Source organism: Sycon ciliatum, chromosome 3 (genome assembly GCF_964019385.1).
Source record: "Sycon ciliatum chromosome 3, ocSycCili1.1, whole genome shotgun sequence".
NCBI lineage: Eukaryota > Metazoa > Porifera > Calcarea > Leucosolenida > Sycettidae > Sycon > Sycon ciliatum.
The window spans coordinates 41,547,453-41,572,814 of record NC_088645.1 but is presented as its reverse complement, the minus strand read 5'-3'; the positions used below and the strand labels follow the sequence as shown (position 1 = coordinate 41,572,814).

The 25,362-nt window shown below is 48.1% G+C and overlaps 1 protein-coding gene and 1 long non-coding RNA gene across 3 annotated transcripts in view; one reads left to right on the top strand and one right to left on the bottom strand.

Moving 5' to 3' along the window:
* Positions 1-25,362, bottom strand: part of LOC135812247 (uncharacterized) — a 33,273-nt gene that overhangs the window by 3,884 nt on the left and 4,027 nt on the right. For both annotated transcript variants that reach the window (XM_065325588.1, XM_065325589.1), the window contains exons 3-12: positions 23,896-24,043; positions 21,440-21,742; positions 16,488-16,629; positions 11,872-11,999; positions 6,840-6,947; positions 5,446-5,649; positions 4,115-4,311; positions 2,461-2,567; positions 1,763-1,922; positions 640-779 (exon numbers count right to left, since the gene is read on the bottom strand). In XM_065325588.1, the coding sequence (XP_065181660.1) occupies positions 640-779; positions 1,763-1,922; positions 2,461-2,567; positions 4,115-4,311; positions 5,446-5,649; positions 6,840-6,947; positions 11,872-11,999; positions 16,488-16,629; positions 21,440-21,742; positions 23,896-24,043 (1,637 nt within the window). The remainder of the gene's footprint in view (positions 1-639; positions 780-1,762; positions 1,923-2,460; positions 2,568-4,114; positions 4,312-5,445; positions 5,650-6,839; positions 6,948-11,871; positions 12,000-16,487; positions 16,630-21,439; positions 21,743-23,895; positions 24,044-25,362) is intronic.
* LOC135812776 (uncharacterized) lies at positions 17,850-20,261 on the top strand. The gene is made up of 2 exons (XR_010552964.1): positions 17,850-18,199; positions 19,718-20,261. It is a non-coding gene; the product is annotated as an uncharacterized LOC135812776 (long non-coding RNA).

Sequence of the window (25,362 nt, the reverse complement as noted above, 5' to 3'; positions counted from 1 at the left end):
TCATACTACTGTTGAGTACCAAAACGACGAGTCATACTCCTCAGACCCAACTGACAACGGGAACAGGTTAGGTGGAACGACATTCATTACGGGAGGCGAAGAGACGGAGACCAAGACAAACGAAACGACTACATTGTGGAAGAGCGAGACAAGAGATCGAGTGAGGGCGGCAAGATAAAGGGCCTGGGTAGCTATGGCAAATATGGGCGCGCAAGTAGCTACCCAGGCCAACGGAATAAAAGGTGACAAAGGAGACAAAAGGTGAGTACAAGGGCGCATGCAGGCCAGCTTGGAAAAGGTTGTACAACGTACGCGAGGAGGTACCTAACACTACGATGGCCAAAGTAACGGTGATAAATTGGGTAGATGCCTATATTTCGCGACAAAAATCTGGATGCGGCATATACCCCAGTGCGGCTTATACTTCAGCGCGGCATATACCCCAGTGTGACTTATACTCCAGTGTGGCTTATACTCCAGTGTGGCTTATACTCCAGTGTGGCATATACCCCAGTGTGGCATATATTCCAGTGCGGCTTATACTCCAGTGTGGCTTATACTCCAGTGCGGCTTATACCCCAGTGTGGCTTATACCCCAGTGTGGCTTATACTCCGAAAATCTGGTCAAAAGGGACTTACAGTTGGTCAGTGCAGTTGTCTGGCTGCACCAGACGATAGCCAGCGGATAGGTAGTCCTCTATTTCAGTGTCGTTGAGATGGTCGTACGGCAAGTCGCTGCACAACACCAGGATCTCCCAGATGAGAACGCCAAATGACCACTATGTAAATGACGCGGACACAGACAGACACACAAACACACACACTTGTACTTGTACTTGTTGCTCACTGCCAAAACTGGTCACGTGGGTCTCCCCGGGAGAGGGGAGAGACTCGAAAGGAATCTTGGAAAGATGACTCAACTGGCTATTGAACCGCCCAACGGCCGACACCCCCTGAAATCCCCAAAACTCTGGGTGGACTTGAAAATGATCCCACTTATGGGCTCACCACACCTCAGTAAGTGGGTGAGGACAAGGTGCAGAAAAAGGATTGACGGCATCAGGGTATCCGTCCTGGGATCCAACTGCAGTTACCCCTGCCCCCAGTGAAGGTAATACTTGCTACTAGTGTGGGTGGCTAAATCAGAGTGGGTCTGATCTAAGCGTCACTAGCATCATTGATTACACAAGAGTTAATCTAGCCAGAAGCAGTCCATGGTTAACAGGTATGTATACTTCAAATAGAAAGTAACCTGAAACCAACAAAGGTGGCAGATACAACAATACACCTTCAAGCAGCCGAGCCTGTTGGCAACAGACCCAACACAATCAGGCATAAGTGTACCCACCAACCGGAATAGCTGGCACACACACACACACACACACATATGTGAGTGTATGCACGTATGCACGTGCACATACACACGTGCACATACATATACACACTCATGTAGCCAACCACGTTCGTACACACAAATGCACAGAACACTTTGAGTATACGCTTTTGCCAACTATGATTTTGGAAAAGACTTTGAATGATTCACACCAGAAGTAACACTGAAGGCAACATAACGGGAGGAGAAACGTTACACATGTCAATTTCACTGGTCGTTTCAATCACGATTCTTACGCTGTCGTTGTCTCGTCGCTTGTTTAAGTAATTCAAATCAAGGTACACCTTTAATCACATAGTTTTGCTGAATGTCGTCCTGAAAAAATGTCAATAGCCAGTTGCGCATCACATACTCCGAGAAAAGACTCACCACGTCGGAATAACGACTTGTGACGTTCTGCTTGATGGTTTCCACGGCCATCCAACGCAACGGTGCACAACACCCTTTGTTGATATCACTGTAATCATCCGGGAACATGTCCCGACTGCCAGCGTTGCAAGAGATCTTTACAACATTCTCCTTCGTTAGCCTGAGAGTTAGAGGAAGAGAGAGAGAGAGAGAGAGAGAGAGAGAGAGAGAGAGAGAGAGAGAGAGAGTTAGAGGGGAGAGAGAGAGAGAGAGAGAGAGAGAGAGAGAGAGAGAGAGAGAGAGAGAGAGAGAGAGAGAGAGAGAGAGAGAGAGAGAGAGAGAGAGAGAGAGACACACACACACACAGAGAGAGAGAGAGAGAGAGAGAGGGAGAGAGAGAGAGAGAGAGAGAGAGAGAGAGAGAGAGAGAGAGAGAGAGAGAGAGAGAGAGAGAGAGAGAGAGAGAGAGAGAGAGAGAGAGAGAGAGAGAGAGAGAGGGAGGGAGGGAGGGAGAGAGAGAGAGAGAGAGAGAGAGAGAGAGTGTGTGTAAGTTTCATCAGACAAAGCAAAATTACACTGACAGTTAAATGTGATTGAGCGTTGGGAAGTTCAAGAAGATCGCAAGTAGATCGCAAGTCCTTTAGTACGTTTTGCAGTGGCCAGATGTTATTGAAGAAAGGTAGAAAGGCTTCTTTAGGAGCATGGCGTTGGCAACTTACCAGCAATTCCTAGCCGCGATGTCAGCATGCACAATGTTCTTCGAAGTCAGATACGAACATCCCCTGCATACTTGCACACAGTAGCGTAGCTGATCCATATATGGCGTCTAGGAAACAACACAGAAAACAGACAGCACTGATCCCAGGTGCAGCAGCGCACAGTATCTCTGCCAGCCGTGCCATGTACATTTATTTCGCAGTCAACCAGCACTATTACTAGTGTCCCATCCACTGTGTTACTGCCCAGCCAGCCTGCTCCAGTCTGGAGTACTAGTGTCTCATCCACTGTGTCACTGCCCAGCCAGCCTGCTCCAGTCTGGAGTACTAGTGTCTCATCCACTGTGTTACTGCCCAGCCAGCCTGCTCCAGTCTGGAGTACTAGTGTCTCATCCACTGTGTCACTGCCCAGCCAGCCTGCGCCAGTCTGGAGTGCTAGTGTGCCATCCACGGTGTTACTGCTCAGCCAGCCTGCTCCAGTCTGGAGTGCTAGCGCCATCGGCGATGTTGACGTTGACGAACTTCTCAGAAGCTTGCCACCAGCAGAGCTCCTCGCTCTAGAAGCAACGTCGGAATCTGCAGCTGCTCCGGTCCAGCGAAACGCACGGCCAAATTTTGGATCGGGAAATAACTTCTCCCCGAGCCGTTTTCATTTTAAATCTTACACTACAATAAACAGTATTATCACAGGTCACGTGACTGTTACCTAGGATCTGGCCAATCACTGATCTGTATGAGCGGGCAAAAAATCAGTCCAACGCCCGTCCTCCGTGACAACCCTGACAGTGACACAGGAGTGACTGGACGCGTTGAATCTACGGGATTTGAACGCGGTGACTGTGTAAAGTGCAGTGTACATGTGAACGCGTGTTCGAAAGTGGAGATCTATGCTTTTCTCAGTTTTCTTTCCTTTCAGGTACGTGTTGCTGCACACGAGATCGACTTCCTCCTTTAGTTTTGATTCTTACAGGTTAGTGTCTCCAGTAATGTTAGGCTGAAAGTGATAAATCCATTATGGCATGGTTGGTCCTTTATTGCCCTCCAACCATGCCATAATAATCATGGACTTACACTTTGCTTTCATTTCGAAACTGAAATAAAACCAAGCTTTTCAGAACCGAGTAAAGTTGTTTGTGATGTGGGCCTTGTATGAAGTGTAATCCCACACAATTACGTCGGGCATGCCGCTCTGATCAGGCCCTCGCTCATGTGAGTGATCTTGCCAGCGGTCGCAACGCCCTCGGGGCGCACGTCTAGGATTATGTATATCATCAACCATGCCATAATAATCGTGGACTTACACTTTGCTTTCATTTCGAAACTGAAATAAAACCAAGCTTTTCAGAACCGAGTAAAGTTGTTTGTGATGTGGGCCTTGTATGAAGTGTAATCCCACACAATTACGTCGGGCATGCCGCTCTGATCAGGCCCTCGCTCATGTGAGTGATCTTGCCAGCGGTCGCAACGCCCTCGGGGCGCACGTCATGCCCTCGTAGCTGCGTAGGATTATGTATATCATCTCCCTGCCTCGCATACAACTTCCTACGCACCAACTCACACAGAATACGCACAGAATACACACACACGCTCATGCGCACGCACACGCACACACACACACACACACACATACACACACACGTGCACCAGCCAAACTGACCAAGTAGTCCTTTTGGCATTCCTCGCTGAAGTAGCGCTTCAAATTGTACTCGACTGCGCCGTCAAAACACCCCAGAGCGGGCTTATTGTCATCCATACAAACAGCTATCAAGTTAAGCACGTTCGCGTGCGTATCGATCCCTTTCAACAGAGTCAGATCCGTCATGAATAGACTAACATCACTGGACACACACATACCTGCAACGCAACAACAGAACAGTGTAGCACAACAGGCCACATGACAACAGATCACATCACAGCAGGTCACATGACAACAGGTCACATGACAACAGGTCACATGACAACAGGCCACATGACAACAGATCACATCACAGCAGGTCACATGACAACAGGTCACATGACAACAGGCCACATCACAGCAGGTCACATGACAACAGGTCACATGACAACAGGTCACATGACAACAGGTCACATGACAACAGGCCACATGACAACAGATCACATCACAGCAGGTCACATGACAACAGGTCACATGGCAACAGGTCATATGACAACAGGTCACGTGACAACAGCCTAGGTGCCATTTGTCGTCGGGGGTAATTTTAGCCGACGAGATGCCCTTTGGATTACTCACCCCACACAAAGAGGACTGATAATAGAGAGGTTCTGCTACACGGAACTACGTATCAAACTCCGTGTCAACTGCGGTGAAGTTTGACACGGATTTTTCGTACGTTGCGCCGGTTCTGCTGTGCGTAGCATGCTCTGCATGCTCGAACGCCACGTGTACTCTGTCCGCTCAGTTTCCACACGGAGACCAGTCCGCGTGAAGCGCGCTTCACACGGAAAACGGCATGAAAAATCCGTATGAAACTTGATCCCGTACGGCGGCGAGGTTTTCATACGTACTTTGATATGTGTTACCGTGAAGCAGAACCTCACTTATTGGTTGTTGCTCAACAAGAGTCTCAGGAAGAAGGCAGTGAAGGAGAAAACAAGAATGCGTACAATAGTACAATACACCCATGCGCGCTGCGGCGCAACCTGCGCAGTCTGCAAGCAGTCCGCGCGGGCACAGCGCCACACAGAACATATGCACCAAAAGGGGACCGACCTCGCAGAGGTCAGGGACGGGACCTCCACAAAGTCACGGACATCACCACGATTATCAGGTCGAACTGTGTGCCCCATTCGCATTTGGCGTCTAGAAGGGAGCCGTCTCTACTGTGGCCACCAGCATACCACGCTGGGTGTGAAGCATTATCAGGATGATACAAAAAGAACTATGCAAGTTGGGAGCAGTACAACAATGCTCGAGTACGGTAATTATAGAATCTAGTAACCCATATCACTGCAGAGTCAGAAACTCACACTTCAAGTACTTGATGGTGACTAGATGGTCACTGTAGTCTTCCGCAGCAACAACTGACGTGGAACCAGTGCCAGATGGTGTATTTGTTCGAATGCTAGAAGATGATGCTTTCCTGCAAACCTTTGGCTGTTCTTGCTCCTGTTGTTTCTCTGAAGGCGACTTCTTTGTCCGCAGTCTTCCAAGGTTCACCGAGGAGAAGAAGCCTGCACACAAGAGCGAGAGACAGAAAGAGATAGTGTGTGTGTGCGTGCGTGCACGCGTGTGTGCGCGTGCGTGTGCATGCGCATGTGGGTGCATGAGGGGTGGGTGGGTAGAAAAGGAGAGACAGGGAGAGAAGCACAAGAACGCATGGTGAAATTACTCAACATCGTGAATCTTTGTAAAAGTTTTGTTTTTTCACGACTGAGCGTAGCGAAAAAGTGCAAAAAACGTATTTTTCACTCGCAAATATTTTCATGCGTTTGCTCTTGTTCTGCGCAATTCCGTTGAACCTGCCATCATGGGCTTTGTTTTTCCTCGTGGTAGTTGAAGTAAGTGTGATTGCTCTGACACTACCCCATGTACTGAACAGTTGCTTTGTGAGTGAAAATGTACACAACTGACCAGAAGCTATTTGCATCTTCTCCGAATACACCTCAGTGTTCCGGAAAACCGGCTGTACATCTGTCTGTCGGTATGCAACATGCCAACGCAGAACTCACAACTATACGGCACTCAAATGCACAGACCGAATGAACAAGGAACGGTAGAATCCGAAAGTCAAAGAGACAACCTGACAAACTGACAAACAAACAGGCAACCTGAAATACAAACAGACAGACAAGCTGAAAAACATGCACCATTTTCTAGTGTGCATAAATAGATAGACAAATCGCACAGCATGAGCAAGACGTCAGTATCAAATCTTGCTTCTGTTTTGCAGTTTGTCTATCTATTGCTGTATGAGACACACATGGACAGACAGACAAACAAACAGAAAGACAGACACACAGACAGACAGGCAGACATAATAGTTATGACAGAAAGTCGGACAGACAGGCAGGCAGGGAGACAGGCAGACAGACAGACAGACAGACAGACAGACAGACAGACAGACAGACAGACAGACAGACAGACAGATTGACACACAGACAGACAAGCAGACAGACACACGGATTGACAGTGACAGACATTTTCAAATGAGCACCATACAGGGGCGTCGGAGGGTATTTTAGTGTGGTACGGTCAGTCATCTGAAGTACAGTTTACTTGTGGGAGCCGGATGGCTGAGCCGAAAATTTTGGTAATTTAGAGCCCAAATCAGGGCATTTTATTGATTTACGGGGTACTTGGGGCAAATAGTGGTACGGTCAATACCGTAGTGACCGTACCGTGTGCAACACCCCTGCCATACCTTCAGCTACAGCCTTGTCGATATGAACCTTTCCGCTACTCGTCAACAGCTGTGCAAGAGGTTCCGACCATTTCTGTCGATTGTCTGCAATGACATGATCTATCTCATCTGCAACGGAAATTTGAAAGAAGAGAAAATATAAAATAATAGACACCCTTAGCAAACAGCGTAATGTTGTAACGGTATTACCGTAAGGGGAAAAATACCGTGATTTGGGCTCAACCTTTAGCAAGATGCACACTATTTTTAGTACGCTGTTGCATTGAGAATAGCTTTTAGTTCGCGCGGTACAACCATTTATGTCACCATATACGCGATACAAGGTGAACTGCGTACGGACTATGCAATATTTGGCCAAAAAACGTACCGTTGGTCACAACGATAAATCAGCCCCCATAACGTTTTTACGCTGCAGCTTCAACGCTATTTGGGTGATCAAGGTACGAGTACCGTAAAAAATAGCATTACCGTTGTTTGCTAAGGGTGTCTAATTTGTAGTCAACTTTTCACAATTTCTCAATCATAACCACCCAGAACGCTTCATCCTATTTTACCCAAAGTTTTTAGAGTTGGCGTTCCCACGGGTTCTGAAGACCCAGTCTAGCCGAGTCTCACGCGAACCGTGATGTATTTTCAATCTTTTTTTATAATAGAGTAGAGCAATCCAGGAACACTTTCAGGCGCGTACGCAGGGTCACCTCTAGGGGGGTTTCCAACCGAATCACAAACGATGAGTTTTAACCCTTTCAGGAATGCCCTAGGAAATTTTCAAAATTCTGCATTTGTTTGTGTTCCTTAGATCATAACTTCAGTTCTACTCTGTGCTCAATCTTGATAATCTTGGGCTTCCTGGACGTGGAAAGGTATATCCGAGAGAGGAAGAGAATGCGGCCTACCATGATAGCCAGGACACTGTAAGCATGCTACATCTGTATATCAAGCGCTATAGAGTGCAGTGACGGTGCGAAAAATGCCCCAAACTTGCCAAATTAATAATTATTTGCCCAAACGCGTCCTGCTCCAGCTTCAGTAAAACCTGTGAAGGCGACCACTCTGATAAGGCGACCAACTGTCCAAGGGAACCACTATCACCAGGACGAAGGATTGTCAATTTCAGTCAAATGACCCTGGATAAGGAGACCCACCTGTACACAGAGACCACATTTGGAAGGAAGGAGTCCCTTGAATGGTCGCCTTAGACACATTTCACTCTATTTTTCGTGTTCATCGATAGCAGAGTTTCGATTTTTCCGCTGTGTACTCTACAGAATATCACAAGTGAAACCCGTGGAGATTTGAGCAAGTCAGCGTGACGAAAAGTCTCAAATTCTTGATACTCAAGTCGAACTCCGCGCTTTAAAATTGCCGAGATTGCAGCTCAACTTACGAATGATTTATCTCAAGACCCATTTCTCGCAGCGCTTCGTGAATTGTTTCTACCGACAGCTGAGAGTTTTCTATTCGACATGGATATTTGGATTGTTGGATTTGAGCGAGATTTGACTGAGTTACGATCTGTTGAAGTTTTGCATTCTTGTCAGATCGAACGCGCACCCTACCAAACAATGTCCAAAATCGTTGCTCGTTTGGAACATTTGGGGGGTTTCCGGGCAACGGGACCCCCCCCCCCCCCTGCGTACGCGCCTGACTTTGGACCACCTAAAAGTACTGCAGATCCTGAACGGCTGCATATACATGCAATGGCTGCGCGGGAAAGAATACGAATTCGTCCAAGCCGTGATCCGCAAGACAAGGGGCACAGGATGATGTCAATACTCTCCTAGGTGGGAGACTGCAGCAGCTTTGATGCGAGAAACAAACACCTCATGCACCGGTCATTCCAACCAAAACAAACGGCGCAGTCCCGGAATGCAATGCCACGTAAAGCACTCGCGTCCAATTACAGGTAGTCAACAAGCCAGCTGTCCTGGAAGATGCAAGAACTAGTGAAGCAGGAGAGCCGGTCGAAGCCGGAAAGCCTATTGAAGCTGGAAAAGCTTTTTGAAGCTGGGGAGCTTATTGAAGCAGGATAGCTTATTGAAGCAAGATAGCCTATTGAAGCAGGATAGCCTGTTCAGTGGCCTGGCCTTGCTACAACAGATGACATTACCAGTGCTAATCGAGGCCAGATTGTGGCAGATGTCCTCCAGGAGGAAGGGTTTGATGTCCAGGAGCATTCCCCACTGCGGGAGGCCACTGCAGCAGCTTGCACGGAGGAACAGGAAACGCTCCACAAATGGAATAAGCTTTCCACAGCAAATGACCCTTCGGCGCCTGAAAGCAGCAGGAAGTTGTTTGAAGCAGGAGAGCCTATTGAAGTGGAAGATTTTTGAAGCAGGGGAGCCTATTGAAGGCGGAAACGCTCTAGCAATCGTATCAGCTTTCCGCAGCAGCTGACTCGTCGGCACCTGAAAGCAGCAGTTCAGGAGAAGGTGGACATGAATGACGTGCTAGAAGGGGAGATGTGCAAGGGCTAGCTGCGTACGTGTCAAGGAAAAGGTCAACAACAATGGCACAGTTTCAGAAATGCACCCGGACTCGGGACCTGATTGATGCTGAGCTCTCGGCGAATGACTTCGTTGAGGATGAGTCACACTGTCCATATGTTGTTGGTGACCGAGTGATGTTGCAGCGCCCAGATCGACACCAGAAGCGCCTTGCACCATTTGAGCGTGACTGGACAGTGAAGGCAATTGTGAGTTCAATGACCAAGGTTATTGAAAAGCCAAGTCTGGACAACCGTCGAGTGTCGGAGAAGGTTGTCAACATTGCCTTGCTGAAGAAGGATCGTCCCAATTCTGCCGATGTAGCTGCCACAGAGGCTAGCATTTGTAATGACGATTAAGATGACAATGGTATTGGTGTCACCATTGATATGGCTCCAGCTGGAGGGTATGCGCTACGACCCCGCGGCCAGCTCTAGGCAACAGCACATTACCGAGTGTGAGTATGGCTATTGTGTAACCGGCTACGGTGTCAGGGGGAGAAGTGAAGTAGAATACTTCGCCTCTTTCTCCACAAGGGTATGATACCATAATGCACGACTATTTACTGCTTCGAATTATAGATTTGAATTTGTACGTTTTGTTCTTTGTTTGAGTCTTTGCTTACCGTTCTGTTCTTCTATCCATACTCCGCATTCTCCGCGCCTGCTCTGTTCCTTTCTTCTTCTTCTTCTTCTTTTCTGTTCCTTTCAAATCGGTGTGGACCATGGCAGACATTACTAACGTAGCGTCTTTTGCATAGCTACGGGACAGGGGCTGGTAGAGCTGCACGCGGCTCCAGTACGCATACCATGTTGAAGCGGAGAGCCACTCGGGAACAAGCTTGTGCAGCTCATCAGTGACGTGGCTGACAGGTGGTTTCAGGTGGGGGTTAGCACGTCTGGCAGAAACCATTAGAGATGCGAGTCTGGCCACGGGGTGAATTCATGCCGGCAGGTCCCGGCCAATGCAGTCAATCAGGCAACTGCAGGAGATTGCGACAATGTACCAGGGCGCAACCTGGCAAAGTTCTTAGCGCCAAGAGCAAGGGGAAGAGCTGTCAGTTGGACACCACAGTACCACAGCTACGTAAGAGGATGTACCGTGCCTTGTTCAGCACGGGGCCTGCTCCTCTCGACATGAATCCTACAGCCACTAATGCCCTGCTCCGAGTTCCTGTTTCCTTTTTTTACCGGTATGGTAATGGAGGGGGGCTCGAAAGGGGGGCACTTTGAAATGGGAAGCAGACATTCTATCCCATCTATGTTCCCAGCAGCTATTTCAGTTTTCTATGGTGTTGTGAATTTTCTCACTGCTCCACAGCCCCCTCCAGTTCTCCAATCGCAACGTGTCGAGATACTTCCCCACGACCTTTGCACGCCGTTCACGCGCATCTGTATACCTGGCCCCGCTGGCTTGACTTTGCACGCCACTCACGCTGCGTTACTTTGCCTAGCATCTTGCATGACTCATGTCTAACTTTGTCTTTGGCGTGTCACAGGTAAAGGACAGAGTGGACAGCCTGACAAAGCCATTTCGGTCAAATTTTGGTTGCCTCTTGGAAATCTCGCTGAAGATGAATGACTGGCCGGAAACATGATAAACTCTTCTTTTTTTAGAGTACTGTATTTTCCGGAGTATGAGTCGCACTTTAAATACCAGAAATTCCCCCCAAACAAAGTCGGTGCGGTTTATATTTCGATGGTCAAATTGATGCTGGTAAATGGGGTCGATGTCTGCATCTAGTGGCAAAAGAATCTTGGTGCGGCTTATACTCGAGTGCGGCTTGTACTCCGGAAAATATGGTAACTCATCGCATTAGGCGAGTAGCAATTGAATAGAGTATTTGTCAGTTGGTACCCGACTCCTCCTAGCTCCAACACATCTCAGAGGCGCAAACCAGCAACCTTCCAACTTGGAAGGCTCAGGTTAGGAAAGGTCCCAGAGCACCATCCGAATTCAACCTTTTCAAGTGGTGGCATTGGGTGGCATCCACCAATCCATGTTCTGCCTACTCAATGAGCAGTCAGACTACGGTAAGCATTCCTGCACAGGGCGTCTTCAGATTGCACTGTTCTGGTGATGATGATGTCACGATGATGTAATGCCAATGTCACTATGCACTGCATGGCACTCTACGTACTACAGTCCGTTTACAGAAAGATGAGCACTAGTTCTGGCAAGCTCCCATATTCGGGTGATTTTTCGTGATTTTATCGTACAAGGTGCAGCTCCCGCGAAATTCGAAACTTGAAAAAGAGTACAAAAAGGATATCTCGACTGGGGTTCGAACTGCACAATGTACTGTTGCAGGTGAAGTGAAACGGCCGGGATTTTCATAGTTCTTCCCAATTCAGTGCTTTTGGGGCACAACCTGGTTGAAATCGGGGAAATGGAGAGAGTGATAGGGCTACAGAAGGCTGCATCACGAACATACGGAAAGGGAGTGAGACAAGCAAGAGGTAGCAAAGCAGATTGGGTTGCTTCAGTAAGCAGACATGGCAAACAGGATGCGTCAAACTGACCGCGACCCACGTCTTTTCACTCACTTGGCTTCAGGAAAGGTTTCTTTGCCTCCGCGCTGTGAGAGCCGTAATAGCAAGCGGAGTAACTCTGATGATTGTGGGACGTGATGATCGGTGCGGCGTTGCTGGACGGAGGAAGCGGTCTGGGAGTGCTGGAGCATGGTGCACATCGGCGCACCGTGACACAGACACAGACAGACACACACACACACACACACACACACACACACACACACACACACACACACGCGCACATGTTAGACTCAGTTACACACTGACACAACAGACACGCATACACACAGATGCACAGATAGACACAGACATCCAGATATACACACACACACACACGCATCTTGACACACGCATCTTGACACACGCATCTTGACACACACACATCCCGACACACACATCCCGAAACACATATAAACACACAAACGAGGATGCACAGACGTTCATGTCTAGGTTTCATAATAGAGACCTGAGACACACATGAACAAAGAGAGTGCTAGTGTCATGTCCCAGGATAAGACAACTGCTGCCTGATAGTCCTGTGACAGCAGGATCTACGTAGTGAGCAGCTCTGTGCTGAGCTGTCACGCCATTTTAGAACAACGTGGTTTGGCCAGTGTCTTGTCCCACGTGCTTAGCATGTAGGTTGAGCGACACGCGCTTTCCCACGTAGGTGACATGCCTTCTTGGCATGACACATCATGTGATCCAAGGCCGGAACCTGGTCAGGTAGGTTCTCGCGTTGTACGTTTCCTGGAAGTGCTTCACTTCCTGGAAATGTGACTCCAGGCTTTGTGCAAAACCACGTCACTACGACGTTCTACAGGTTTCCACGATGCCTCGGTGCTTTGTGCAAAGAGCCAAGACTAACCAACCGAGCTAAGTGCAAAGAGTGCAGAGCCAAGACGTGTGCAAGAACCAAAACCGTCACCGCAGTGACCGCACGAGAGGTCAGAGTATCAAACAAGCAAGACCAAGAATGCAGCAGAACTTACCATAAGAAGCCGCTGAACTATGGCACGTTGGGTGAGCGGGCTCCCCAACGTGACCCTCATATACTCACATTGTACTCTGACGTGGGTGCGTGGGCTCCCCACGTCCCAATTTGGTCTTTCTTCTCTCGATGTCTTTCTTTCTCTTTCTTCTCGAATGATCACCGTACGTATACTCTGCATTTCTGCTGACTGGCTGCGCACATTCCGGTTTGACTTTTTCTGCTATTTCCTGGAATTACCTCGCAATGATCACGTCATATATCTCTGAAGCACCCTATAAAAGAAGCTCTCATTCTCTCTTTTACTTCAGTTTTAGTCTATAGTCTGTTTCAAAAAGATTTACAATCAGGTTTGGGTCTTAAAAAGTATGAAGACAAGGGAAATTTTGACAACAAAGTACATAGAATGGCTTGTTAGGACACGGCAAATTGTTCTGTGAAGGTTTCGGAACAATTGGAGCAGCCGTTAAGGAGTTAGAATTTCGGCCAGGTTTCCGGCCTTTTCCCATGGTTTACAATTTGCCCAGGAAGCCAGTATCGATTTTTTATCAAAACCCACGATTTATCCTTTCCTTTTTGGCCTTGTGGTTATGAATGCTGTCTGCTGACCATGAAGTTGTGAGTTCAAATCCCAACCTATCCTCAAGTCAAACTTTTTTTTCATTGTTTTGGTGATCAAGCTGGTACAAGACAAAGAAGATGGCTGCACCAAACGACTTGTTGTTGGAGCTCGCGCTTCCTGCCGAACTGACTGACACTTGACTGGCTCACGCAATGTGAACACAACCACAACACTGCAATGGTGTGAGTGAATATGGAAGTCATCGCGCCGTAGCTTTTTGAGATTTATTCTAGTATTTCAAGATCGGCAATTATTTATTTGAATTTAGCAGTCAACGTGCAACGCCGTCTTCTATCATGTATATCAGTGTTCACAAGCGTCTGCTTTTCTCAAAATGTCGTCGAAGTCACACGGCTAGCTTTGCCAAGTCATGGCCTTGGGAATGAGTCCGTGTCGATGTCGTTTTCGCCACACGGTGAGTAAATTGCATCGCAGCTCAAAGAAACTATTTTGGTCACAAAACGAATTGGAACCCATGCCGCTCGTCAACATTTACAACACTTTCGTTTCGACATGTCCTCTCTGACTCCATTATTGAGAGGAAGAACTCGTTTGTTGTAAACCAGACGTACATGACTGTATCAACGTGAGTAAGTTGTCATTTTTCCTGCTTTCGCGCGGAATATTTCTTCGAGTTCACAGTGAGTTTTTCCAGGCAGCGCTCGAGTCCTCATACGGTAAGACGCCAAACTCCGCGGGCGATCGCCAGGATTGCAAATCTTTTTGAAACGGACTGTAGTCTAGTCTACTCTAGTCTAGTCTAGCAGTCGAGACTCGGTCTCAGCTCTCTGTCTTCGTTTACTTTGAGCTCGGATTTGATACTACTCACAACGTAAAACTAACAGTCTTTGTCTGTTGATCGTGTGGGGTTGAACTTGGACCAAGCCAGCTATATTGGTTGGCCCCTGGGTTGTGTTGGGCCTGTCGTGAGGCCACGCGTCTATATTCAGTCGCCGCTCGTAGTGATTTCGGGGTCCGGTCACTGTGAGCCGGGGATGCGACACTAGGATTGCATGCTGCAATACAGGTATGGTGATTATGAGAGTACACACCAGTAATGCTCCTTTCTTTAACCCTTTGAGACCCCACTGAAAGTACGACAATTTACGCACCTTCTAATAACATGCACTTTCGCTCATATCTCTATGAAACATTCACCGATTTTTACAAACTAACCACCGTTGGAAAGGTATTTCCAAGACGAAGAGACTAGTACCACACTCAAGCCAACTACCTGCACAGCCTCTGCTCTGCGTGGCCTATAATGCCGCCCAAAACAGCAGCCGTGCGCGAACAGCTTCAGCAAAGTTCAAACAGCCGCCATTCCATTCTCCTTCGTCGCATCGACTTCAAACAAACTACAGCGGAAAGCTCGTTTCAAGCGCACAATTTTGGCGTGCAGCATGCTTGAGTATGACGTACCATTCCGTGGAAATCTCCTGCCAAGTGCAGCGTGAAAATTTGAATTTTTCGATCTGTGTGCATTTTTCAGTTTGTCTCTGACTTCGAGTCTCACCACGGCGGCCTTGTAACTCCTAAAGACTTCGGATAACTTCGACGTGATAGCCAAGGGTCTTCTCGAAACGTAGATACTTTGTTTATGAAAATCGGTGAAGGAACACCAGAGATATAATTATTTTAGTGTCACTGTATACCAAACGATCGAATTCGATCGTTGGGGTCTCAAAGGGTTAAAGGGGAAGTTAAGGCAAAAATGAAAATTTCACCAGTTGTAGTCTTCGGGGTGCTGAGTCGAATGGTCTTGGTCCGAGAAAGCTGAAACGCTCCCTTCCTACTTGAATCCCAATCGAACTCGCGCACTTCCACCGAAACTCGGTGACTGCGCCCTACTAGATGGGGATTTGTATGCAAAATGTCACTAAAAGCGCCATTTCGTTCTTATAAAGGCACGGATGACCGCGATTGGCCCATATGTTGTAGTCTTTTGGACGCTGAGTCGACTGGTTTTGGTCCGAAAAGGCTGCGATGCAGCGTTCCTCCTTTATTCCCAATCGAACATGGTTGAAGAAGCGGTCACGTGCTCCTGGGTGCCCAAATCACCTGGTCACCACGCCAGCAGGCGACAACTTTCACACCAAGGTTCAACTCGAGTTCAACTCGAGTGACAGGACTGCACCCAAAAAAGGTCAAACAGGCTAGTAAGTTGTACCCTGCAGGCACGGTGACCAGGTGACTGGCGTACGCAGGAGCACGTGACCGCTTGTTCAACCATGTTCGATTGGGAATATAGGAGGAACGCTGCATCGCAGCCTTTTCGGACCAAAACCAGTCGATCCAGCGTCCTAAAGACTACAACATATGGGCCAATTGTAGTGTTATCTTGTATGTGTGTGTGTACCCATTGTGCATGCTCGTTTCTCTTATTTGTACTCTTCTCTTTATAGATGTCTCATGCACCGTAGTGTACCCTCTAGTACTCTACTAGATCCAGATATGGAGTACCCGCGACTGTCTTGCTGTATGATGTGTCTTTCACGACTATTTGTGTTCTTGCACTGAGAATGAAAAGGGTTCTTTGCCTCACAACGAGACCGTGTTGACTTGGTATTTTGGTGTGCTCTCGACACGTACTAAGGACGTCGGGAGAACATTACACCAATCGCGGTCATCCGTGCTTTTATAAGAACGAAATGGCGATTTTAGTGACATTTTGCATACAAATCCCCATCTAGTAGGGCGCAGTCACCTAGTTTCGGTGGAAGTGCGCGAGTTCGATTGGGATTCAAGTAGGAAGGGAGCGTCTCAGCTTCCTCGGACCACGACCATTCGACTCAGCACCCCGAAGACTACAACTGGTGAAATTTTAATTTTTGCCTTAACTTCCCCTTTAACATAAAAATACACACACACACAGATACGCACAGACACAGAAACACAGAAACACACAGACGCGCACACACACAGACGCACACACACACACACGCACACACATGTACACATTCACAACGCCCAAACCAGGCCTACATGGCAGTGTTGCGCAGTATAGAAACTCACTAGAGTACTGACATCTGGTGTTGAGGACAGGCATTGCGTAATAGGGCACCAGCAGTACGATACCGCGTACAGGCTAACATTAGCACTCCAAGTCCGATCAATGTCAGAAAACTCACTACGATTATAGCGATGATAACGCTATCTGCAATTGTCGTGGATACACGCATGCGCGCATGCACGCACACACACACACACACACACACACACACACACATACACATACACACACACACACACACACACACACACACACACACACACACACATATATATATATATATATAATTAAAGTGAGCGTGTCTATAATTGTTGCTCCAATGCATCACTGCTTCAAAACTGACCCTTTATAGCGAACAGTTTTCGTTTCTAACGAACCTGTCAGATATGTGACGAGTTGTAATTATTCCACTCCAGATTGTGATTGTTTGCGTCTTTTTGAGCATTCATTTTTGCGCGTCTTTTATCCCTTTGTGGATGCAGCCAAACGGTTTGGCGTTGTTCTTTTCCTTTGACTGGGAAGTCCAGTTGTTACGTTTCCTGTCACCACATTGTGACAATGTCGTAGTAATAAATTATTGGAAAGGCTTCCTGTCTGAAGCCTTTCCATACTGGTACTCGATGTTCCAGTTTTGTGACACGAGAATGGCACGAGAATTAGTGTACCGCTGAGTGTACCGCTATACACGTGGTCGACACGTAGTCGACACGTTGTTGATACTTTTTTGACACGTGACGCCGTCAACGGTCTGCTTTGTGCCAATGCCACTCGGTAAACGCCGATGTCGCGTACGACAAAGACGACTATCCCGTACGCGAAATAGTTGAGAATTGCATGACGTGGACCTGACGGCAAGGACAACTGCGAGGAGGCCCCTTTCGGTACCCCTGACGGGAAGGAGAACTGCAGAAGTCGACGAAGTCGAACGAGGAGGCCCCTTTTCCGTACCCCATACTGCAAAGTGCCATTGATGGATACCTTTTGCACCTGGAACGACCCCTTAAACGCTGTCGCGGCGACTATCCCGTACGCGAAATAGTTGAGAACTGCTGACGTGGACCTTTTGCACCTGGAACGGCCCCGTAAACGCTGTCGTGTCGGCGGAGTGAATGTGCAGGGTACTAGGGTGAAAAGAATTGCTGCAAAGACGTCCCCTCTACTAGGCTCTAGGCCTTTGCCTTTGGAGACATGGCGAACTGAATGCGCAGGGCGAAAAGAATTGCTGCAAAGACGTCCGCTCTAGGCCTTTGGAGACATCGTGGGAACTCCTTCCGGTACTATAAAACTGCTGACGTGGCCGTGGACATGTACATGGAGTGTCATGGTGGGACTTCATGTACATGTGGGAATTCCTTCCGGCACCGCCGTACCGCAAAGCCAACGGTGGGGAAGGAGAATTGCAGACGTGCAGGAAGACGAACGAGGAGGAACCAGGACGAGCGAGCAATGGCAGGACTAGCTGGACCGTAAGTAATAGCTGAATTGTGCATGACAACTTGACATCCATGCGGCACTCGCCACTTGCCACTGCATATTTCTTGTCCACTAACAATGTCTCTCCTCTGCCCCCTGTGTGTCCACGGCCCTGTTGCTGAATTGGCCCGATGAATCGAATGTCTTCCGCAACTGGAACGGCCCCGTGAACGCTGTCGCGTCGGCGACTGAATGCGCAGGAGGGAAAATATTGCTGCGAAGACGTCTCCTCTAGACGACGGTAAGGCACCCCATTGATATGTTGCCACTGTGTGCCAGGGTATCGCGCGATGGTGAATGAGGAATGATGAAGGGTACGGTGGGACTGTAGACCTGTTACCTTCTACTAAGGCTGTGTTTACATGAAGCGTTTCAACCCGGGTTGAGTTCGACCCGGGTCAGATTTCAACCCGCCATGTGCACAAAATGAATGGCGCGTTTACATGACGCATTGCGCTTGACCCGGGTTGAAATTTCGCCCCGGGTTGATTTCAACCCTCCCTCCCAAGGGGAGGGTTGAAATCAACCCGGGTCAAGAAAATCGTACAAACGTACTTCTGTGCGTATCTCGCGCCAGGTTTGAACGGCACTGCAGATGCAAATTTCGCGCGAACGGATTCACGCGACCATACAGGACTGTAGAAGTGGACTTTTGGCGGCATATCAGTATTTGACCCGGGTCAACTGTCTTCATGTAAACACTCACCTCTTTTGTCTATCGTACAGACTTTCAACCCGGGCTGAACTCGACCCGGGTTGAAATTTCTCATGTAAACACAGCCTAACACGTTATCAGGTGGAGAGTGTCTTGTACTCACGTTATCAGGTCGAGAGCGTATTGTAGTCACTCTCTCTATTCCTGTACTTCATTACGTTTAAGGTGTACGTATAACTTCTCAAAAAATTGTAATGGTCTACAGTCGTGTCGGAAGGGTACGGTGGGACTGTAGACATGTTACCTTCTAACACGTTATCAGGTGGAGAGTGTCTTGTACTCACGTTATCAATATAGCAGGTCGAGAGCGCATTGTAGTCACTCTCTCTATTCCTGTACTTCATTACGTTTCAGGTGAGCGTATAACTTTTCCAAAAAATTTAATGGTTCACGTCTTCAGATAGAGAGCGTATTGCACCCACTGTCTAGTCTCTGTAGTGCATTGAGATTTTGTTGATCGAACATGAAATGGATACACAGACAAAGCCAGGCCAAGTACATGGCGAGATGTCGCCAGAAGAACGTCTTCAGGTAGAGCGCGTATTGCACCCACTGTCTAGTCGATTTTGTGGATCGCACATGAAATGGATACACAGACAAAGCAGGCCAAGTACATGAGAGAGTGGACGATGTGCAGATCGACACGGCCTGCGGGTACTTCATTAAAGTTACCCGTGACATAACTAGGATAAAAGTTAATCACTGCAAAAACATTGCTAAGTATGTGAGCACTTTGGACTTGACAGAAGAGTGCACGGGCGACGTTGACAAAACATACTGCGGTGACTGTCACTATCATGACAGCAGGGCACATCGCACGCAGCATCGCAGATCGTGTCGAATTGCGCATCTTAATATTGCAAAATTGCTCCTGTGCATGCAAGTGGATTTCATTGCACTTCTCAGTTTGGGAAATGCTCGATTATGACAATTCTCCGTGTGAGTGCACTAGCCCTGAACAGACATGTAGGTGAACCGTTTGTGGTGTCTCATAGCCTACCTCACGACCTTCTGCTTTCTTTCTTCATCACTTGTATCTTGCAGGTATATCATCCCGTGACGACCACATTGAAGTCTGAATTTGAAGTGTGAAGATGCTTCAGCAACCACATCGTACTTTTCCATTGCTTTCATTGTGCTTCTACTGTGCATGTGTGTAACTTGTGGGGTAAACATGTGATGACATTGTATGCTGGCGACACGGTCAGATGTTCATGCGTCTAACGTACACCTGCATGTTATGCATTGAAAAGGGTTTGCCACTTGCGATCCTGGGACGAGTATCAGGTCCGCTTTGTCCTGTGTGGGCTGTATCAGATTGCTGTTCACTTCTCTATCTGTTGGATATGTGACTTTCTGCAAGTTTCTGGTGTATGATGGCCACGTCCTTGCTTGTCACTTTGTATGATATTACATTCTGTATTCGCTGCTTCCATGGCATGGTCTGCAAACTGCAATCATTGGGCAAATGTCATGTTTGCTATGTTGTGCTTTGGCCGTCAGCTTGTCTACACGCTGTAGTTGAATTATTTTTGTTTCACAACTGACTTCCTCAAGTACGGTGGCCACTGCTTTGCATGGCATTATACATGAAGAATTTCCTGTTTGTGTCGTGTGCATGTGCGTATGTGTGCGTGGCCACGTGTGTGTGCCGTGTGGATACACATGTTTGTGTATCTGTGTGCGGGGTAGCGAGGCGGGGAGGGCTGGTATGTATCAGTGTGTTATTGCAGTCGCATGGCTACATACAGTACATCGCGCGTGTGGTCATCATGTTTACCTTCGGGGTTGGGGTGGGGAGGGAACGGAAAAAGAGCTGAAATTATCCATCTAAAAATCGCTCTGTGAGCGGTTCTGAAAAACCTTTACTGGTACTGCCCCGTCGTAAAAGTAAGAAATTAGAACTGGCCCATTGTCCCCCCAAATGCGAACTGATCCACCTAAATCGCGAATGACGGGACCCGAACGCACCAGTAGCACGAGGTTCCTACCTGTGGATGCAGATGGGGACGTTGGTCCGGACCATAGGCCATGTACTGTACTAGCGGTAGGCTTCCCTATCAAAATAATAAATTCTACTGCTACTACTGGTGTTACCCTATTATATGATAATTGCCGTGATCCTGTGCCCTCCCGACCTCGTGCTACTGGTGCGTTCGGGTCCCGTCATTCGCGATTTAGGTGGATCAGTTCGCATTTGGGGGGACAATGGGCCAGTTCTAATTTCTTACTTTTACGACGGGGCAGTACCAGTAAAGGTTTTTCAGAACCGCTCACAGAGCGATTTTTATATGGATAATATTCTAATACAGTCTTCTATGGTCGTGGGTCGATCGTCTTCGGACGAATATTCTTACATATCACACAGAACCATATCGTGCAGGGCCTGATGTAAACCACGTGCAATCATACTGTCGTGGGCCAGATGGCTGTCATGACTTGTTGGTTGGATACAGTACTGTCTGTCGCCGAAGAACAGGGCGTCAGTCTCCTAGCCTAGACCATTCATATTTCTTATGTATGACAGCCTATGCACAGTTGAGTCACCGTGTATTCATTGGTATGCTGTGCTTGGTGAAATTCTAGCCTGGTCATTCTTCGGCGCTCAGTTCGGTGACAAAATCGCATGCATATACATGTACATAATGTACAGTGTCAGTCGACTTGTATTTTTAGCAACTTTTGCGACGACCCCTTACAGAGATTTGAGGTTGTTGTTGTTGTTGGGAATAAAGCATGAGAGAAACATGGCAGCAGTGTTCTCACCAGTCATCCCCGCAACATTGCCGCTTGAATAGCCTGCTGCAGCACTGGTGGCAGGGTCGTCAGCAGATGTGTAGCCAGGGCAGTGTCTGGTCAGCTGAAACACTCGTGGAACGCACGGTTGCCGGCCACTCAAGACGTCTGTCTCCGCACTCTCCACTGGCACAGCTGTGCCTGCTGGGATTGTTACCGTGGTAACATTAACCTCGCTTGAAAGTACACGTTGGCAGGTGACGTTGATAGTAGCGACCAGAAACATTCCCGTTGTCTCCAAGGTTTCAGGACATAACGTATCCAATTGCAAAGCTGTGATTGACACACGCATACACATTTGCACGGAGAGACAAATACACACACACACGCACGCACGCACACACACACACACACACACACCGACACACACACACACACACACACACACACACACACACACACACACACCGACACACACACACACACACACACACACACACAAATGCAAACCCACGCGCAGCCACAGATGCACACACGCTCACACCCACCCGCCCAAACAACTCCCAAACCAGTGTGGCTATATTCAAACTCCACTGATATGTGTGCATGTTGATTCAAGGGTATGACAACGCGAGACAACATCAAGGATAACCGCATACTGTAAAACCGGAAAGTCTGACGACCAGAAAGTTTAACGTTCTGTAATTTTGGCATGATTAAGTGCAGAAAGTTTAACGATGGCTACCTGACCACCCGTCTGTATGCGCATCTTTACACAGAGATCTACAGTCCTCCATTCATCGGAAACTGTCCCGCTGGCTATTGAAAGTCGGATTTGGGCCGAATTGAGGATCAAAAACCCACTTTAAATCTCACAAATCTGGGTTTAGGATCTGCTTCTCGATACATTTTGCCATGGCATACCTGTCCAAATTTTGTAAAACCTGGTTGAATTTCTATTTCTCTGTTCTTGGACTTTTCTGGCCTCAAATGTGGCAAGGAGTAATTGCACGGGTCACGCAACGCAGGATGTACTGTTGTTTTCACGATATCTACAACTATGTGAGAGAAACACGAATAGTTAGGTTGCCAGTTTCCGATGAATGGACTGTAGCGATAACGTTTTTAGACTTTCCGGTTTTACAGTAACAAGTGGATCAACGGAAATAGTGTTGCCCGGAACAGTATTTCCAGGAAGCTAGCATAGTATGGTGTGATACATCTACGCATTGACAAAAGTGGGGCATTTTGCGCGCACATGCTCAGACACGCACACGCACACACTCACATGCACATACACACATGCACACATAAACAGAGAGTTCAGTTGGCGTCGCTTTGGCTCGACTCATTTTTGACCCTGCGTCGCTTGTCGTAATCTGCAGTGCGCGAGTCGTCATCTCTCTCGAGTCGTTGTTCAGCTCCTTTCAGCCTTGCCTCGGCTTCTTTGATCACACACCGCTCAACTTGATGTCGCCATCGTTCAAGTACATGTAAGCAGTTGGCTTTCAAGCTGCGTGATCCGCCGCTGTGCCGATTACTCGCTTCCACCAGGGAGGAGTAAAAATATTTTACGACTCCCTGGTTTCATGTCCGCGCTCCAGAACTCCGCGAAACGAGGAGTAAAGGTACGGCCAAACTGATTCCATTTTCTCTGATGGATACTCCTGCCAGCACTGAACGGCAGCTGCTAGCAAGTCCAGTCGACTTTCCTTAGCCACGAGACTCGCGTCGGACTGCAGACTTCTGAAAGAACGCATGGTCATCAGCATTCGAATCTGGGCTTTGCGCAGGTTGAACAAGAACTACCTTACTTGAATTCAGAACCATTTCATTGAGCTGTGCGATCGGCGCAGCTCCTTGTTCACTCGCTCATTGTGTGGGCTCGCTGCTCCGTTCCATCGCTCTCTAGCACTCTCAAACTCAGTGCTACAGTAGTAGAGAGGCCAAGCAGCGCATTATCCCCTCGGGGAAGTGGTATTTCAGTTTCGCTCGCCATGACTGTCATTACCTATGTTGCCAGAGCGCAACCATCGATTCCGCTCGGCTTGTTGTGAAAGGTCGCTTTCCTTGCATCGTACTTCTTTCATGGCATGCCAAGGAAGGCCGAGAAAGTGATCGCGACTCATTTCACGGTAGTTTGTGCGCAAACCAGAACCTCAAAAATCCATCACGAAGTTTTTGTTAACGGAGGAAGTACTTGCACACACACACACACGCACGCACGCACGCACGCACGCACGCACGCACGCACGCACACACACACACACAAACACACACACACACACACACACACAAACACACACACACACACACACACACACAAGTGCGCACTCGCACGCGCACACACACACACACACACACACACACACACACACACACACACACATACATACACACACACACACACACACACACACACACACACACACACACACACACACACACACACACACACACACACACACACACACTGGAGATCTTACATCTTGCATGGTGTGATTGATCTCGACCCAGTATGAACGACTCTGAAACTACAGTAGGATCAAATGCACGGTAATATGGTTGTTCGTCGGTTGTAAGAGTTTCCGTTTCCAGCGTCTTTGTTTGGACAATAGTAATGTTCAGAGTGGTCTATATGAAGTTGAACAAGAAGAAGGAGAGTACAAACGCATAAATATTATATTATTATGAAACTGAAACCAGGACCCACTGATCTCTCTCTTTCTTTCACACACGCTTTCTCTCTCCCTCTCTCTTTCTTTCTTTCTTTCACACGCAATGTAAGATATACGACTACAACATTTGGCGCCCAACTATCTCTCGACGCGGAGTTCTGCCTGCGCAGCTCACGACCCTGAGATGTGTGTTGCTCCCGTCACTGCTGGACTGTCCTTGTTTATTCGTCACCCCTGTTCGTGTTCCAACATTCGTCGTGGAGCTGTGTCGTCGTGCGGTGTCGTCGCGCAATGTCGTCATCCGCTTCCGCTTGAGGCAACTGTGCCGTCGTCCGGTGCCCCGTTGTCGTCTACTCAATTCGATCAAGCTGACGCCCTCCGCTGAGCTGTGTTTAAGTGTCGCTGTGCGTCCGCCGTTTCGTTGTCCTGATACGGGTAGAGTATCAGCTTCGCCGTCCGCTTCCTGCTGCTCCGAAGTCGTGTGCTGGCTGGGAATGCGCCGCCTTTCTTCCCTCCATATATCTCTTCTTTTCTTTGTTTTCCGATGAGTGTTTGTGTGTGTGCATGCGTGCGTGCATGCGGGAGTTTGTTTGAGTTGTTACTTGTCTTGGGAACTGGCGTCCGATCATGGTGAACCACGGTTGGTTCTCCTTGTGGCAGTCCACATCGAAGGCAAAGAACGTCCGATCAGGGTGAGCCCCGGTTCATTGCTGGGAGCTAGACTCGCTGCTTGTTTGTCGTTGCCATGTATATATTTTATTTATTTTTGTTTTTTCGGTGACAGTCATGGGTTTGGCTGGCGCTGTGTGGATGGGCAGGGCTCATCGGTTTTTAGGCTTAGGTTTAGCCTGTGTTTTTTTTGTGTGTGCGTGGCTAGACAGCAATGCAGTGTTTCTTCTCTTCTCTTAAACATTCACCTCTCTTTCTTTCTTCTGGCTTTGGTTGCCCTGTTTTTTCTGGGGAGCTACATGCGTTGGTCCTGTGGCTACTTTGCTCTTTGCGGGTTGCGTCTCTCTGCGTATTGTGTTTTATTTGGTCATACCGAGGACGGTATGTGTTCTTTTTTGGTCGGGATATTGTGGTAGATTTTGTGTCACGTGTTTGTTTCGTCTTGGTCGCTGTGCACATGCGTCATTGGTTGGTGGTATTGTGCGCATGCGCTAAACTGTGTGAGCTAGTCTATGGTCTGTCGTCTTGTCAAGATGTAGTCGTTTTCCGTGTTCTTGTTTATTCGTCAATAAAATGTGTAAAAAGGCAGTCCAGTGGTCGCGGTTG